The sequence below is a fragment of the Cyprinodon tularosa genome, unplaced genomic scaffold (assembly GCF_016077235.1).
Source record: "Cyprinodon tularosa strain WSP-4 unplaced genomic scaffold, ASM1607723v1 ctg132, whole genome shotgun sequence".
NCBI classification, from domain to species: domain Eukaryota; kingdom Metazoa; phylum Chordata; class Actinopteri; order Cyprinodontiformes; family Cyprinodontidae; genus Cyprinodon; species Cyprinodon tularosa.
This window is the reverse complement of record NW_024038137.1, coordinates 1,157,004-1,173,033: the sequence shown is the minus strand read 5'-3', so window position 1 is coordinate 1,173,033 and position 16,030 is coordinate 1,157,004. Positions and strand designations below refer to the sequence as shown.

Here is a 16,030-nt window from a genome sequence, read left to right as displayed (position 1 = left end):
TTTTATCCAAAAACACATATAATGAAAAGCGACAAAAGGGCATTTGATTACAGATAAATGTGCAGCAAATGTGGAAATTAAAATGTATTTTTGAATATATATCATATATAAATAAGGCAGTTGTGTATGGCTTGTACAACTAAGTTATCTACTGTTAATTTTCTTGCTTTTTTTTCTGAATAAGAGCTTATTTTTAAACACGATTGTAAGCGCGTCTGGACAGAGAAGATTCATCAACTTAAACATTGAGAATGAAATATAAATATACAAGTACTTATAATATACAAGGTACTTGCCCTTAGATAAGCAAGCCGAATTTATTTTTGAGCACTGTTATTTTCAATAAATGTTTTAAATGAAACTGCAGAGGTGGTATTTTGGACATAACGGAAGAGAATTTAACAATTGCCAGATTTTCGAATGGAATAACGTTCCTCCCTCTGAGGAGGACGTGAAAACCAATAGCCGTTTTGATTTAAAAAGTGGGCATGACTGTTCACAGCAGGGGAAGCCAGCCCTTTCGATTAAAGAAAAAAAAACTCTACTCCTCTAACGGTTTTTTGAGAACACCATCACTTCCAACGATTAACACCTGTAATTGAGAAGAAGAAGAAAGATGCGTACAGAATTTCTCTCAAGATGTGCCAGCTTTGGGGGAAGCTGAGTGACATCTGAGCGGCCATGTTGCTGGAAAGTTTAACTCCCTGTTCACCTTGTTCCCCCCGAATGAATGCGCTTTTTAGAGCCTCTCCCTCCCAAACTAAACTTTTAAGCAATAAAAAGTCAGGTTTAGTGTAATTAAAACGTCGAATTACGCTTGTTTAACCACACAGTGTTTAAATCCAACATGCTACACGAGACGAGCTTTACTCACCGGGACTATTTTCGGCAGGTATTATCGTACAAATACATGAACTCAGAAACCTTCTTGCGGTCAAATTTCTTCAGTCCCCCCTTCACTTTTTTTCTGTCTGAGTTAGGATGTTGTCTTTCACCAGTCCCGTTATTTATTTCCGCAAAGAGCCATGTCTGTCACCCTCCTCAGCCGCCCGCAGCAGCTACTGCACCGGTTGCTGCTGCGATGAAGTGAACTATTTTTGAAAGAAAGTCACTCCTCTGCTTGTTTCTGCTTCCACCCCTTTTACAGATCTGTTCATTCAGTATCAGACTACACGCCACTATAGGAGAAAGCTTTTATTGAAAATGAGAACAAAAACCGCATTGTCCTTTTTTTTTATTTTAACATTGTAAATAATAAAAAAAAAAAAAAAAGAAGAAGAAGAAACACAGGGCTGACCCAAAGTTTTCTAGGGCCCAAAAGGCAGGGGCGGAGCAAGATGGGGGGCCACTAGCAAAAAGGGTTCATATTATCAAAAAATAAAAATAAAAAAATTGCTGCTTTCAAGTGACAACAATTTTATAATTTCTCTGCATCTAACTTTGTTTTTTGGGGAAAACTTTTCATATTTGTTGTGTGGGATCCATTAATGTATTTGTTTCCTAAAATTAAGGGACAATGAGTTTAGACATCATTTAAACATCTGGTTTGATAATTTCTTAATAAAGATCATAACATAAAATGAGGTGTGCTTTGCAGGGGTGGAGCTAGATGGGGGGGCCAGGGTTGGCCATGGCCACCCTTAGCCAATCAATGGCCACCCCTGTGGCCACCCCTACCATTTTTCCCCTCTCATACAGATGGTGGCAGCAGTAATACTCTCAAGTGGAATATTCAAAACATTTATATTTTTTGGGGTGAATTATGCACATCAATATACTAACATCAAACATGATAATACATCTTTCATGCTCTTTTCAGAATTGGATTTTGTGTTATATGCGGTAAAGAGAAAATGTGTCTCTGCAAGTCATCTCTTCAGTGAAATCATAGATAAATACAAATTTTAATAAGAACTGATCAAATAATCAAATTATTTATTAGTGCTTGTAAATATCAGTTTTATGCAGAATGTTTATTGATACAAGAAGGTAAGTAATGACGATGGAAAAGATTTACGCCCCAGATATCAAAACTGAAAATTGTATCCACCATACCTTTTATTTAGAAAGCACGGATGTTTAAATATATGCATCTATTTGTTAGCAAAGGCTGTAAGAAAGTAAAGTTTGTCTTTATTTAGAAAATATGGATGTTTTGCACGTTAATTTTGGCTGAAAGTAGATAGGCACCAAAACCTCACGGTTAATCTACAATGTTCCAACAGGAAAATTAACGAGCAAAACATCAATATCTTCTTAATAAAGACAAATTATACTTTCCTACAGCCTTTGCTAACAAATAGACAACAATACTCAAACATCCGTGCTTTTTAAATAAAAGGTATAGTGGATACAATTCTTTCAGGTTTGAGTTTTGGGTGAACATCTTTTCAATTGGCATCAATTACCTACTTTTATCAGTAATCATTCTGCATAAAATTGATATTTAGAAGTACTTATATCTACATAAACAAATTATTTAATACATTTTTATTAAAATAGTTATTTATCGATGATTTCAGTAAAGACTCCTAGATGACTCCTAGAGACACATTTTCTTTTTACCCCATTTAACACAAACTCTATTTCTGCTTGAATTCTGTACTCATCAACTTTAATGTTAGTATATTGATGTGCATAATTAACCACTGTGTTTTTTTTTTGTCAAGTAGTTGTTAATATATGAAGAATTAAAATGTTTTGAATATTCCATTTGAGAGTATTACTGTTGCCACCATCTGTATTAGAGGGAAATAAATGTGAGGGTGACCAATGATTGGCTAAGGGTGGCCATGGCCAACCCTGGCCCCCCATCTAGCTCTGCCCCTGCAAAGCACACCTCATTTTATGTTATGATCTTTATTAAGAAATGATCAAACCAGATGTTTAAATGATGTCTAAACTCATTGTCCCTTAATTTTAGGAAAAAAATTAATTAATGGTTGCCAAACAACAAATATGAAAAGTTTTCCCCATAAAACAAAGTTAGATGTAGAGAAATTATGACATTAGTGTCACTTGAAAGCAGCATTTTTTATTTTATTTTTTTTAGAATATGAACCCTTTGTTTTGCTAGTATTAGCTTTAAAAACAAACAAAAAACTTTCTTAGCTATTTTCTTGTCACAATTTGTCATAATATTTCTAAAGTTAAAGAAGGTAATATGCAAAATTGTGTTGGTTCTCTGTAGACCCAGTAGAGGTGGAAAGCAAGAACCAGGATTAATTTTGTTGCAAAGTCCAACAGTATTTCTCCTTTTTCCCCCCCTCTATGTTTGAATAACCTTTATATGCAGTTGGTTGTGAAATTCAACAGGCCTGTGGTACAAACTTCACATAAACATGCATTCACACCACAAGACATTCAGTATTCCTTGACTATTGTACAAAACAATTATTTCCCCTAATCACTTTGATGTTTCCACTCTTTTGTAAAAGCTTAAAGTACATTTATTGTATTTCTAATGTCCTCTAACATATGGATGAATTAAAAAAAATCACAAAATTTGGTGTTACAGTACATAAAACAGGAAACTCCCCTCTGAATGAGAATCAGCCTGTTGGATAGAAATATAAATATGTGTCATAATGTATAAAATGCAAGGTGTGTGCCTAAATAGAGGTCACCAAAACAACAGATTTTGAGAATGTTTGTGCTCATAGGTTAGCATTTCGGAGCCCAGCAAATAAAAACATGAATGGACATCCAGAAAACAAGAATAACTTGTTATAATGACTATTTTAAGATTCAAATCATGTGGGTTTCTTTAGTTAAAAAAAAAGAAAAAGAAAAGAGATGACTGAAGATAGCTGAACAGCATTGCATGTCCAAACATATCCAGTATATTTCCAGATTCCCACTGGGAATCTGTTAAGAAAAAATAGACATCTGATAGAGCTTCTATACAGTTATTATTCAAATGTTTTAGATTGTTGCATAGAGCTACAAAATATAGAAAGTTAGTATTTCATCAAGGAACACATTTAAGTTCCCCTTCGGTCAAATACAGATGTTTTCCTCCATTTATTTATTTTTTTATCATCAAAATGTTTTCCGTTGAATTTCCCCATGATTTAGCAAGCTGAAAACTTTTTTTCAAGCCAGTTGTGCAATGCAGCATGTTACCCTAACCCTTACAGTGCAAACTATCATCAGAGGGCTGTAAACACGCAGATGTACTTCCCTGCCTCTTGTAAACCTGGGTAACAGGGGAAATACTGCATAACAGGAACAATGACATGAAACAACCACAAATAAAAAGCTTGAAACCATGAGCCTCTGCAGCAGATAGAGGGTTGCCTGGTTGAAGACAGGATGGTTGTTCAATTTAGAAGAAGCAGCAGAAAGATGTGGACCTTTGGCCTTCAGATGGTTGTGCTTGGTGTTTTCATACAGGTATGGAGAGTTACGTTGAATAATTTGAGTTTTTTGAGAACACGCTTACTGTTTGGTCCATCTAAAATATTTGGGATCAACTGTATATCGTTTTTTAACATTTTTTTGTTTATTCTTATTATGATTACGTATATAAACCTGTGTTATGTCTTTTGTTCATATATATTATTTTTACAGTGGTTTGAAAAAAATTGTATACAACAAAATATATGACAAAGATAACTAATCAGTTCAAATATTTGCTAAATGAAACAAAGTTAGAGCAGAATTACAGTACGGTATGTACCATGCATACTCATCGCAAAAGACTAAAAAGAGCATCCCAAATGTGCTGTGAAAGCAGCACATATAGAATACGTTAAATTGTATATTCTCTCACCTTTCCCATTTTGTGCTGCAGTTAAAAAAATACTTCTATTATTGCATCAAGGGGAAAGGAAGTTGTGGAGTTTAAAAGAATAAAAACAAAAGCAAACAGTAATATTTATTTACCAAAATAGAATTATGTAAAAATTGATAAAGGTGCCAAAAATGTGTTACAGTTGATTTGTTTTGAAATACTTTTGCTTAAGATGGACGGGTTTTTTTTTCACAATGGATTAACCTTCCAGAAGTAAAGTTGTCCCGCCTGTGATTAAGCTTTAATAGAAAAATGTGTTTATTTTAAGGCTTTTTTTTTTTTTTTTTTGTACATCCGAGTCAGTTTTAGCAGTAAAGATTGGATGCTTTTTAAAGCAAAGGAACTCTTTAATTAAGCACAAAAAAATTTCAAAATAGTGTATCTACAATTTTCTTTACAAAAGGAAAATGTATACATATTATGCATTCCTGGAACCTTATTGCGTTGCTTTTAACCTTTTCCTGTCTAATAAATAAAATTAATGAATGAGTAATGACTGCTGTACAAGACAGAGTGAAAGTTGTCATCAGGTTACATCATGTCAAACCAGATTCAATTGTTTTAGAAGCAGTGTTAATTTGAGACACAACATAAACCACAAATTAGGACAGATTTTTTTTAACCTCATGACTTACAAGAGTTAAGATGTATGATTGGAAAATTAGGTGGTGTCATGATTTAGTTAAAGATCTGACACAAATTCAGAAGACCAAACAGAGAGACCAGGGAAAAGTATAACAGGTTTATTTAGTATAATGAGATGAGTCCAGTGCTGCTGTGAACACTGTTAAACCGAAACTGGAAAGTGAGTGGAAGACACTGCGGTTAGTTCAGGCTCAGTTGGAAATTAGATTCTTTAACTTTAAGAGGAGGAATAGGTTGCAGACTTGCGTTTCCAGAAAAAGGTGTCTTTAATTGAATCCAGTCTGTGTTGGATGTTCCATGTCCCAGACTGCCGTTGTTCCTTGGTGAACGGAGAAGCTGACTGCCACTTAGATTTCCTGCGGTACTTGAACGGGTAATTGCGGAGATGAACCCCCTGCTCAGAGAGAAGCCCCAGACAATCCTCGGGGGAAAAGGTTGATCCAAACCACAAACTTGAATCCTCAGCTCAGTTTGGTTCTCAGAAGATCCTTCCAGGGTAGAGAAGGTCCGAAGCATCCAGTTTGCGGGATGACGTCCTGCCGAGAGGCGAAGAAAAAAACAGCGAGGTTAAAACTCAGGTAGACAACAACTCAGTTTGACTCAGCAAAACTCAGCTCGGCTAGAGTACCCAAAACTGGCTAAACAAAAACTCAGGTTAGACTCTGCTAAACTAAGCATGGCTAGAGTACCTCAAACTGGCGAACACGTCGAGGTAGTGGCAGTCAGCAGCTTAAGAGCACTCCACAGGTAATGAGGCAACGAGCTGCAGGTGTGCATGGAGGCCCAATGAGGACAGGGCTCCACCTGGTGGAGGAAAAAAGGAAACACAAAAACAGACCACACAAACTGGATTCCTGACAGGTGGAAGGAAAAACTGTGGTTAAAAAAACCTATTGGCCGTTTTTTAAAGTTAAAACACAGAAAACATCCCTGAGCTAAATTATTTAGATAATCAATCATTATTATCAAGATAAACTCTTCATTAAAAACTTGCTTTTAAAGATTTTATGTAATTTTCACATTTTCTAGAACAACTGAATCATTTTTTTTCACTGAGAGTGATGAACCTATATGAGTTTTACTGAAATCTTTTCAATGATACTCTAATTAATTTAGATGCACATGTCTGAATGATACCAGAAAATTTCAATAAAATCATCATTTCATATTTTTTCTCAACCTTTACTTACAGATGGAAGGTTGCTTCCCATCATGCCTCATTGCAGGCTCCATCGCCCTGTGTGCGTTTAAAAATCTCAACTCGGTTCCTCCTCTTCCCCCCCACATCACCCATTTGTTCCTGGGGAATAATAAGATCAGTGAGATCAACACCACCTCGCTGTCCGGTCTGGAGGAGCTGCAGGAGCTGGACCTCGGGCAGCAGACAGTGCAGCTCGTGATCCGGAATAATGCCTTCAGCAGACAGAGACGCCTCCGGAGGCTGGTCCTCGACTCCAACCCTGGTCTTCAGCTGGAACCGCTTGCCTTCGCTGGATTGTCCAGCATCCAGAGTCTACACTTGAATTACTGTTCACTTAATGAGTCCATCCTGTCAGGAAAATATCTGGAACCGCTTTTATCTTTGCAGACTTTGGATCTAAACTGGAACCAGGTAAAGAGACTCCAACCGTCTGGGTTCTTTGTAAACATGACCGATTTGGCTAACTTGAATCTGGAGCTTAACCAAATTAATGAAATCTGTGAGTCGGACCTTGTTGGTTTCAAAGGAAAACACTTCACACGTTTGAGCCTTAAGGGTATCTACCTGAGGAACATGTCAAAGGAGAGCTTTGATTGGATGAAATGTGGGAATCCTTTCAGGGGAATGTCTTTCCAGACTCTTGACTTGTCCAACAGTGGACTTAGTGTGGATCAATTAAGAATGTTTTTCAGAGCCATTAGTGGCACGAACATATCTCACCTTAAAATCTCTGGACACATAGGGAAAGGATTCTCATTCAGTAATCTCCCAGATCCAGACCTCCACACTTTTGAAGGCTTGAAAAACAGTTCAGTTCTCTCTCTGGATCTGTCCAAAAGCAGAATATTTGCATTAAGTCAGAGAGTTTTCAGTCCCCTGAAAGAAATCACTCAAATTAATCTTTCTCAAAACAAAGTTAATCAGATACACAGAAAAGCATTTGAAGGACTTCAGAACAATTTGAAAATACTCAACCTGTCACACAATCTGCTCGGAGAAATCTATGCTTACACCTTTTCCTCTCTCACAAACCTGGAAATTTTAGATTTATCTCACAATCATGTGGGTGTTTTGGGTTATGGCTCATTTACTGGACATCCAAACCTTAAATTCCTGGATCTTTCTGATAACTCTTTGAAGGAATTAGGTTTTCCTGCATCTTTACCAAATTTAGACATCCTTAATCTGAAAAACAATAGGCTCATATCCTCATCAGTGAATACTATCACTCAGTTTGCCCGTAACATCTCCTATCTGAGTGTTCAGAACAACAGATTAACTGACCTGGGGGGTGTTTACATATTCTTGAATCAGATGAAACGCCTGAAGCAGCTCTTTTACGGAGGTAACACTATCAAGTGGTGCACACTCAGTAGGCCCATTGCTCCATCTAATGTTGAAGTTCTGGATCTTCAGGACAGCTCTTTGCAGACCATCTGGGCTCAAGGTAAATGCCTGGAGCTGTTCCAGAACTTGGGAAATGTGACCAGTCTTAACTTAAGCTCTAACGGTCTGCAAGATCTTCCTCAAGGCATCTTTAAGGTTCTCACCTCAGTGCTAAAGATGGACCTCTCTTCCAATGCCCTGGTATATCTCCAGCCTGGTGTGTTACCAAAAAGTCTGGAAACCCTCTACCTCTCTGATAATTTCATAGCTTCCCCAAACCCAGCTGCTTTCCACGCTCTAAGCTTCCTAGATCTGTCCAGGAACAGATTTTATTGTAATGCTGGTCTGAAGAGCTTCCTGACGTGGATGAAACAGACCAAGGTGAAGTTTTTGACTCCTATTGAGGAGTTCAGGTGTGAATTCCCTGCTGGTTTCTATAAGATGCCGCTGTTAGATTATTCTGCTCGGCTAAAAGCAGATAGAAGCAATACCTGAGTGATTAAATGTTGACTTTATCTATTTTCATAAGTTTCTCAAGGTTTGCATTTGAACTCTTTTGTTATTATTTTTATTTTTCTTGAAACAAATCAAACAAACTTGATATAGAAAATGCTTCATAATCAGAACTTTTAGTAGTTCTGAAACTCCTCCACCATTTCATATTTATCTCCGCTGGCTGAATAAGTCTCTCACCTGCTTTTACATTTTTTGATATCTGATCATGAAATGACATTTTTTTCTGAAATGTTTAACCCTATTTTGTGTTGTCATTTAAATCCCATCGACAAGGTTTCATATAGTAATTTAATTATCCTTCCCCTAATAAATAATTTCTCTTTGATAAATGTGTTTGATGTAATAAGTGTAATTTTTAGAAGAGCTGTACTCTTTTTAATCCCATCTATGTTTAGATCCTATTCTTCTTTCACTGTTTGTATGGTTTTCAAGGTCCACCGGGTACAAACCAGTATACACTTTGGATAACTATAAAATATGCAGTGCAGATGGTTGGAACTCTACACTGCTCTGAATGCTTCTGAAAATAAACATTTGGAGCAACAAAGGTGTATTTAATTAAACGCCTGCTGCAACAGTTGCCATCATGCATGAAATCTATTAGCGTCACAATAAGGAACAATAGACTGAAAAACAACTTTGTTCCTGTAGCTGCCTGTGTCATAAATGCCAGCCTATTAAACACATTTTTTCCACACATCTAAGACCTTTTTATTTTTTTAAATTTTCACTGTACCTTTTTGGTTCTTTTCTAAATTATTTAAACGTGACAAAGAAAATTATTAACACAAACAAATGTTTTAGGAGGTGAATATTTGTCCAGCTTGAGAGGGTCTGTTTTACTTATGTGTGGATTCCCTCTGCGTGAAAGCCCCTTTAGGAGCACAGTGTTTGTACCCTCTACTGTAGTTAAATAGAAATTTGATAAAATAATATAGCAAAAAATACTGTGTTAAATGTGTTAATAATGATTTTATAAATGTATGCACGTTTTTGCCTCAAAAATATACACTCAAAGAAATAATACTGCACAGTACTTAATTAAATCAGTGCAGCATTTTTACACTTAAAAACATTGAGTAAATTTAAAAGCTGTAAAATTAAGTAAAATAACTTATGAATTTAGTTAATGCAAGTTAAAAAAAATTAAATAACATAAATTGAGTAAATCTAATAAAAATCTTCAGTCAATATAATAGTAACCCTTGGTGAAAACCAATAATAAAATTGTGTCGATATGACCAAAAATGTTAAGTAGATATAACTGGAAGAAAAAGTATAATTTAACAAAGAAAGGTGTTACATTTACTTAATGTTTTACCTGAATTTAATTTATATTTAACTATCAATTAGCAAAATTAATTGAGCAAAATGTTTAACATGCATGCACAATTTAATATTATTTAATTAAATCTACCCGGGTCTTTAGCAATACCAGTCCAGTACAGATAATTATAAATCTAAAGGTAAATAAAGTTTTAGTTTTCAGTTTTAGAATTGATTGACATTTGAAGTATGAGTAAATGTTGCATCTAGAGCAGAAACAGTAAAATGTATAAGAGGAAAATTACTATACACTTAACTATATATCCCACTTTAAACAAAATAAAATATCAATCAAATAAATAATATTCAAGACATCAAAATACTGAGTGAAGTTTAGAAATTATGCTACTTACTTAGTTAAAAGTGTTAGTATATAGAAATTGTTATTATGCAAGTACACCTTACCAAGACAGATAGCTTTTAACAGGGAACCAGCCTTTACAGCTCGTCTAATTTCAGGGAGCTTCCTGATTGAATCCCAAAATGCTCTTCAGAATTAGTTTTGACTGAATTATGGGTATTTTAATTTTAATAATTAAAAGCTATTTGTTTGAAAGTTTAAGAACCCAGTTGACTGGGATTCTTGATCTGTGATATTTGACATATCAACCACTCAGAAGAGAACAACTTACTTGGGATGCACGATATTGGGATTTTGGCCGATATCCGATATGCCGATATTTTAAAACTCATGTAGCCGATAACTGATATCGATACCGATGTTAAAGCTGGACAAAAATACATAGTCATTGAAAATAGCAGTTTTGTTATCCATTTCTGACACTTGGAAAAATAATATACTCATATATATTTTCATATGCTGATATCAAATTGATTTTTAAAAATGCGGTACTTTCAAAATCTTGTGAAATTTCATCGTTCTGTTACAAACTCTCATGATATTTTGCTAATTCTTGTGAGATTTTGTTAGTAAAACAGATCGATACCGCGTCAATATATCAACATATAAAAATATGGCAAAATTTCGTGAATTTTCGGGGGATTTCGTAGCATAACGATGACATATAGCAATATTTCATTAGTAAAAGAGATTGATATGGTGTTTTTGAATGGCAATATATCAGCATATGAAGATAGAAGTTTTTAAGTCTGTAAAAAAGAAGTTTTTGACGAAGAAGAAGAAGAAGCAGTATTTTTTTTATTTTTTTTTTAGACTTTAGAAACTCAGAAGCTGATCAAATATCGGGTTAAATATCAGTGGGGTGGCCGATGTCCAATATTCAGTTTTAAGGCCGATACAGGCCGATACCGATAGGGGGCCGATTATATCGTGCATACCTAAACTTACCCCCACCAAATCAGCCACATACACAGAACCATTGCAAAGATGCAACAACAGCATTACTCACGGTGTTGTCTGGCCACCTGGAGAGATCAAGTTGATCTACAAAAGTCCCAAGTACTTTAAACTACTTAATCTACTGTATTTGAGTTCTATTTAAAATATTTTAACAGCATTCTTTTATTCGACAGTTCACAGCACTAATTTAGTGTGAACATATCCGAGTTAGTGAGAACTGAGTTCTGATTACTTAACATATTTTAGTAAAACTGGGTGTTTTATTTTATAGTATACAGGATCATTTGTATATTTCTAAGATTTCCACTGTAGCTATTCTCTCTAGATTCTCTCTTTGGTTTGGTCTGTAGATGTTAGATATATTAGGTTTATGACTGTTATTTTCCTAAAGGGTGTCTAAAATGAAACCTAGGTATAATAAAATTAAATAGAGCTAATGTTTGAATGAACTTTAATACCATTTTTAGATCAGCAGAGGGAGCTCCAGGGACAGTTATTTATTGAGCATGGCTTGAATTAGTGAACCTTACTAAGATGCAGACAATTATGAGGTTTAAAAGGATTCTTCACATAGGTTTAATAAGTCTTTAAAGAACAAAATGTCACAATAGAAGAAAAAATACAAGGGAAAACTATTTAGAAAAGAAGGTCTGAAGGTCATCAGACCCTCAAGATGACAAATTGTTTGCAGTTTTTTTTATTTATTTATGTATTTATTAATTATTTTTTTACTTAATCAGTAGTCTATAAATAAACAAAGTCTAGGACACCTTATATTTAAGTTTCAGGTCTTGAATACATTTGAGCTTATGAAGCCATTTTAAAATATAATTTATCTAATATTGGTATTTTCCTTTTTTTGATTATAAAGAGCAAAATGAAAAAAGACACCTAAAAAGCAGGCAACATTTTTTTTTTTTAACAGAAACGGTTTTACACTAATAACATTAAATAATCGACTCTCAGCTTTCCTCAGCTCTTCCACAGTTTCATACAGAGTCATGCAGCATCTTTCTCACCTATTTTGGTCACAAGTGGAGATGTTTTAGCATAGACATTATTATGTTTACACAAGCTTGTTGGATGCTGCTTTTGGCTGTGTTCATGACACATTCGGACCTGAATTAATACATTTTGCATCAGTATTGGGGATGTTTTTAACTTGTGCCATTACAGGTTGCCTCATCTTACTAAAAGCAAACAAACAAAAAACAGTAATCTTTTTTACTGTGTATGTTACACCTCAGCCTTTTGGTTATTTAGAAAATATGCTTTAGGCCCCAATATCAGTACATCTTACAATATCACATCCATATAAAAGTATTTCACTCTTCCTGATTTGGTTTTATAGCAAAAAGTGACCTTTTTAAAATGAGTGAACCATTCAGTTTGTGGAAAACAAAAAAAAGGCTTTTGTTCCCTACAGCAACAAGATCTTATTAAAAAAAAGAGATTCTTCTGGCCAACATTTTGCTATTTCTTTTAACGGCTTGACAGACTCAGCATTTTGATTTATGCATGATACTGTACCTAACTAATTGTCCAACTTTGTTTACAATGCAGGCAGTTCTTTGTTATATGCTTTTTGTGTGCTGTGATGAAGATCAATTTGTATTATCCTGATTAACATATATTAAGATCATTCAAATGTCTATACCCTGAGTGATGAAAGGGATTAAATATGTAGAAATACTTCCAATAAGACATTTTTTGTTTTCTTCTCCTCTTGCAAGACAGGGCAGTTTTGGAAAACTTAACTAGTAAGTAATAAAAACACTGGATCCAATGATTTTTTTATTTTTGAAAATCTGAATATTTCTCAGTTTCTGGCTGTAATTATCGTAACTTGAAGGAAAACCACTAAACCTTTTTAAAGCATGAAATGCAAACCAGTTCTTGAAAAATACTTATAGAATGAACACAAGTTTATTCTAAGAACAAAAAGAAAACCAATAAAGAAATTAGAAAATGAATTCCCACCATTCTCAGATCTTTAGACTTCAAAAAAAACAGATACCCTAGAACGTCTGAAGAGGCACCTTTTGATTCCTTTTCTGCAGGAGTACTATAGAAGATGTAAATATTGTTATTTTTTTGGGATTGATTCCCTGAATGTTACCAGAAATATTTTATTTTTTTCCATCCTGGATACACCTCAAGTCTTCATATCAGTATCCAAGATGGGCTGAAAAATGTTTGCTTTCAAATGGTTGAAAAAAAGGACACAAAATGAGAGGAAGTCTATACAGAGGCAGCTGAAGGTTTTTATATTTGCGTCTCCATAAAAACACGAGCACCGGCGAACCACAAAACCCCCCATCAACCCTATCCACGTTCCAGCACCAGGTTGCCATGGAAACAAGCTCAGTATCCACCTCCTCTGCTTTTATTTCCCTCACTTCCTGATTGTCTTCGAATCCAAACATCTGTCAACCACCCCCTCCATCTTCCACCTCCACCCTCCCCCACCCTCACAACCAAAACAAATCACGTTTATATATTTTTCAACTGTCACCTTTTAAATGGACAAAGTGCTGTTTGTGTGGGAATAGATGGTCTTTTCATACATTTCATTTCTTACCAGCCTCAGTCCTCCTGGCGCTGTAGGCTACCCTAAAATGTGGATCATAATTTATGATTTACATTATGCTGAGGGAATACAAATGAGTAACGTTGCTGCATCACGCAGCACGTTCAACCTGCAAACAATCTTTCAGACAGCTTCTCCTTCAATGTTTTGTTTACTCTTTTTTCTTCCTTATTTGCACAAATCATGAATTCTTCTACTGGTGTAAAAAATATGTCAATTATCTCATTTTCAGCTAAATAGCTTTTGCTAATGTGCTTATGTTAAAACAAATGGGGTCAGCTTTGTACACATATTGATAAAATTCCAGATAGATGCAAAATTAGGTTAACAGATTTGAAGCTCCCTAGAAATGGCATGTGATGGAAAAGTACATTTTAAATTATTGTTTTAAAATCAATGTTTCCCATAGGACTGGTTTCCTTATTAGTGCAACTTCTAGTGCAAAAAACATCCAAATCTGCATTCTTCCCAATAATTATCAACATTTGGATCTCAGGTTTGGATCATGTGTCTGAGAATAGAAACAAAACTGCTCTTTCACTACGGCTACAGACTGATCAACTCATCCTGGGGGGTTAAGCTGCAACTAAACCTGCTGCATTAATAAAACAGAGGCATTTAGTCATCCTGATTCCCCTCGGTTTACCCCTTTAAGGGACGAACCTGGTGACCCTGTACACTGTAGACACCTGACTCCTGTCAGAACAGATTGCTTAATCTGGACCATATCAACGTCAGACTCAGAAGACAGATATTCACACTGTTAAAACTACTCTGAAATTAGGTCAATTTAACAGAAACCCTTTGATTTACTGCATGATTTGCAGGAGCTGAGAAGCTTACACAGTCACGTTTGAACTACAGCTGCGACTCCTTGCAGGTTTTTCCTCATGGAGAAAATTTCTGCCTCATGTCGAGATTATTGGTTTGGACATGGTTGGGCTGCATGTTGCCAGATGAGAAACATTCACCGAGGAAGCTGTCTGGTACTTGAAGGATAAAAATAAACCCTAATTTGATTCTTTTTCCTCATTTTAGAGGAATTCCTTTAATTTTTCACTGATTTGTTTTCGAATATTTGATTCTCTGATCCACAAAGAACAAAAAATTGGCAAATAAATGAAGGAAAAACTACTTTATTACAAAATTCAAAATCTGGAAAAAGTGTTTGTTTTTCTAATTGTTTAATTCAAAAAGAACATTTTAAACTATTTTTGTCAAAACATTACTTATATTAAACCAGTAGTTTGGTTGGATCTTGAAAAATGTGTTAAATTTAGTTTTTTTTTTTTTTTTTATATTATCTGTACATGATGAATAACTTATGTTTTGTGGAAATTAACAATAGAAAAACAGCCATAACATTTTTATCGTAAACAACATAGATCATAGGGATAGAGTGTTTTAATGCTCAGAGAATTGGTTTCTAAACATGTGTTAAGTTTTAATCTTCATTAAATATTTAAATCAAATCACAGCCTGATACCTTAAATTAGCTCTTTTCTTGTCAGAAGTAAAACCAGTATAACTGCACTTTAAAAGGACAACTTCATATACAAGGTCAATTAAATTTAAAAAGTAAACACTTAAAATATTTTAAAACAGATAAGTAAATTTAGAAAAAAGGTACTTGTTACTCTTGACAACTACTATACTTAGTTTTCTTATTGTAAAAGCCAAATGAAGAAGAGAGTATTTGCAGCTTGAATTTACTTAAATGCCCTAAATGACTTCCTGATGTGGATAAAGTGTAGGACTTAAATTTTGAGTAATTTTTTACAAACTGTGTCCTTGAAATGCCTTTCTGTTAGTAACCTGAGACTTGGATCTGCTTCCATTTTCTGCTGGGTTGATTGCAAACCAGTACATGCCCAAGGCAATATGGTGGCATGCTTGTGGTAACAATAGGAGTAATTAACACTCTTTGTAAAACAGAAGTTCAAAACTGGAACACCTGATTTAATTGTTCAAGAATGTAAAATTTGTAGAGTTCAATTTGTTTTACTTCCCACTGTGCAAAGTTACATGCAGTTTTAAATCTTTTGGTAATGTGCCAGTTTGTTAGGTCTCCAAGATACCAATCTCAGACATTAGTGTTGACTTAAATCATGCAAATTAATTTCAGTTGCATAATTGGTTGTCTGTTCCCATGGGTTTGGTTTTCTTTCTTTATTACTTTGGTTGTTGCTCAAGTTCATGTGGAATTTGAGTTTTGTAAGTTGAAAAAGAATATAGATGTATTTGTAGGTA

General features: G+C 34.8%; 2 protein-coding genes across 6 annotated transcripts in view; one reads left to right on the top strand and one right to left on the bottom strand.

Annotated features, from left to right (window-relative positions):
• The window catches only part of LOC119778368 (dystrobrevin beta-like), a 55,368-nt gene extending 54,267 nt beyond the window's left edge, over nt 1-1,101 (bottom strand). For 4 of the 5 annotated variants that reach the window (XM_038277557.1, XM_038277559.1, XM_038277560.1 and 1 more), the window contains exon 1: nt 875-1,100. The gene's annotated coding sequence lies outside the window, so the exon portion shown is untranslated. Of the gene's footprint in view, nt 1-874 lie in introns of all 5 variants that reach the window. The other variant, XM_038277561.1, reaches the window with a different exon arrangement.
• Nucleotides 1,102-4,151: 3,050 nt separating this feature from the next.
• On the top strand, nt 4,152-8,528 carry LOC119778367 (toll-like receptor 5). Its single transcript, XM_038277556.1, has 2 exons — nt 4,152-4,395; nt 6,633-8,528. The coding sequence occupies exons 1-2, from the start codon at nt 4,315-4,317 to the stop codon at nt 8,520-8,522; spliced, it is 1,971 nt and encodes a 656-aa protein (XP_038133484.1). The 5' UTR covers nt 4,152-4,314; the 3' UTR covers nt 8,523-8,528.
• Nucleotides 8,529-16,030: the final 7,502 nt, after the last annotated feature.

What these genes read in the sequence shown, in the direction of transcription:
- LOC119778367 (XM_038277556.1), top strand. Translation starts at nt 4,315, where the DNA reads ATGGTTGTTCAATTTAGAAGAAGCAGCAGAAAGATGTGGACCTTTGGC. An exon ending in TGCTTGGTGTTTTCATACAG is followed by an intron (nt 4,396 to 6,632) that starts GTATGGAGAGTT and finishes CTTTACTTACAG; the next exon opens with ATGGAAGGTTGCTTCCCATC.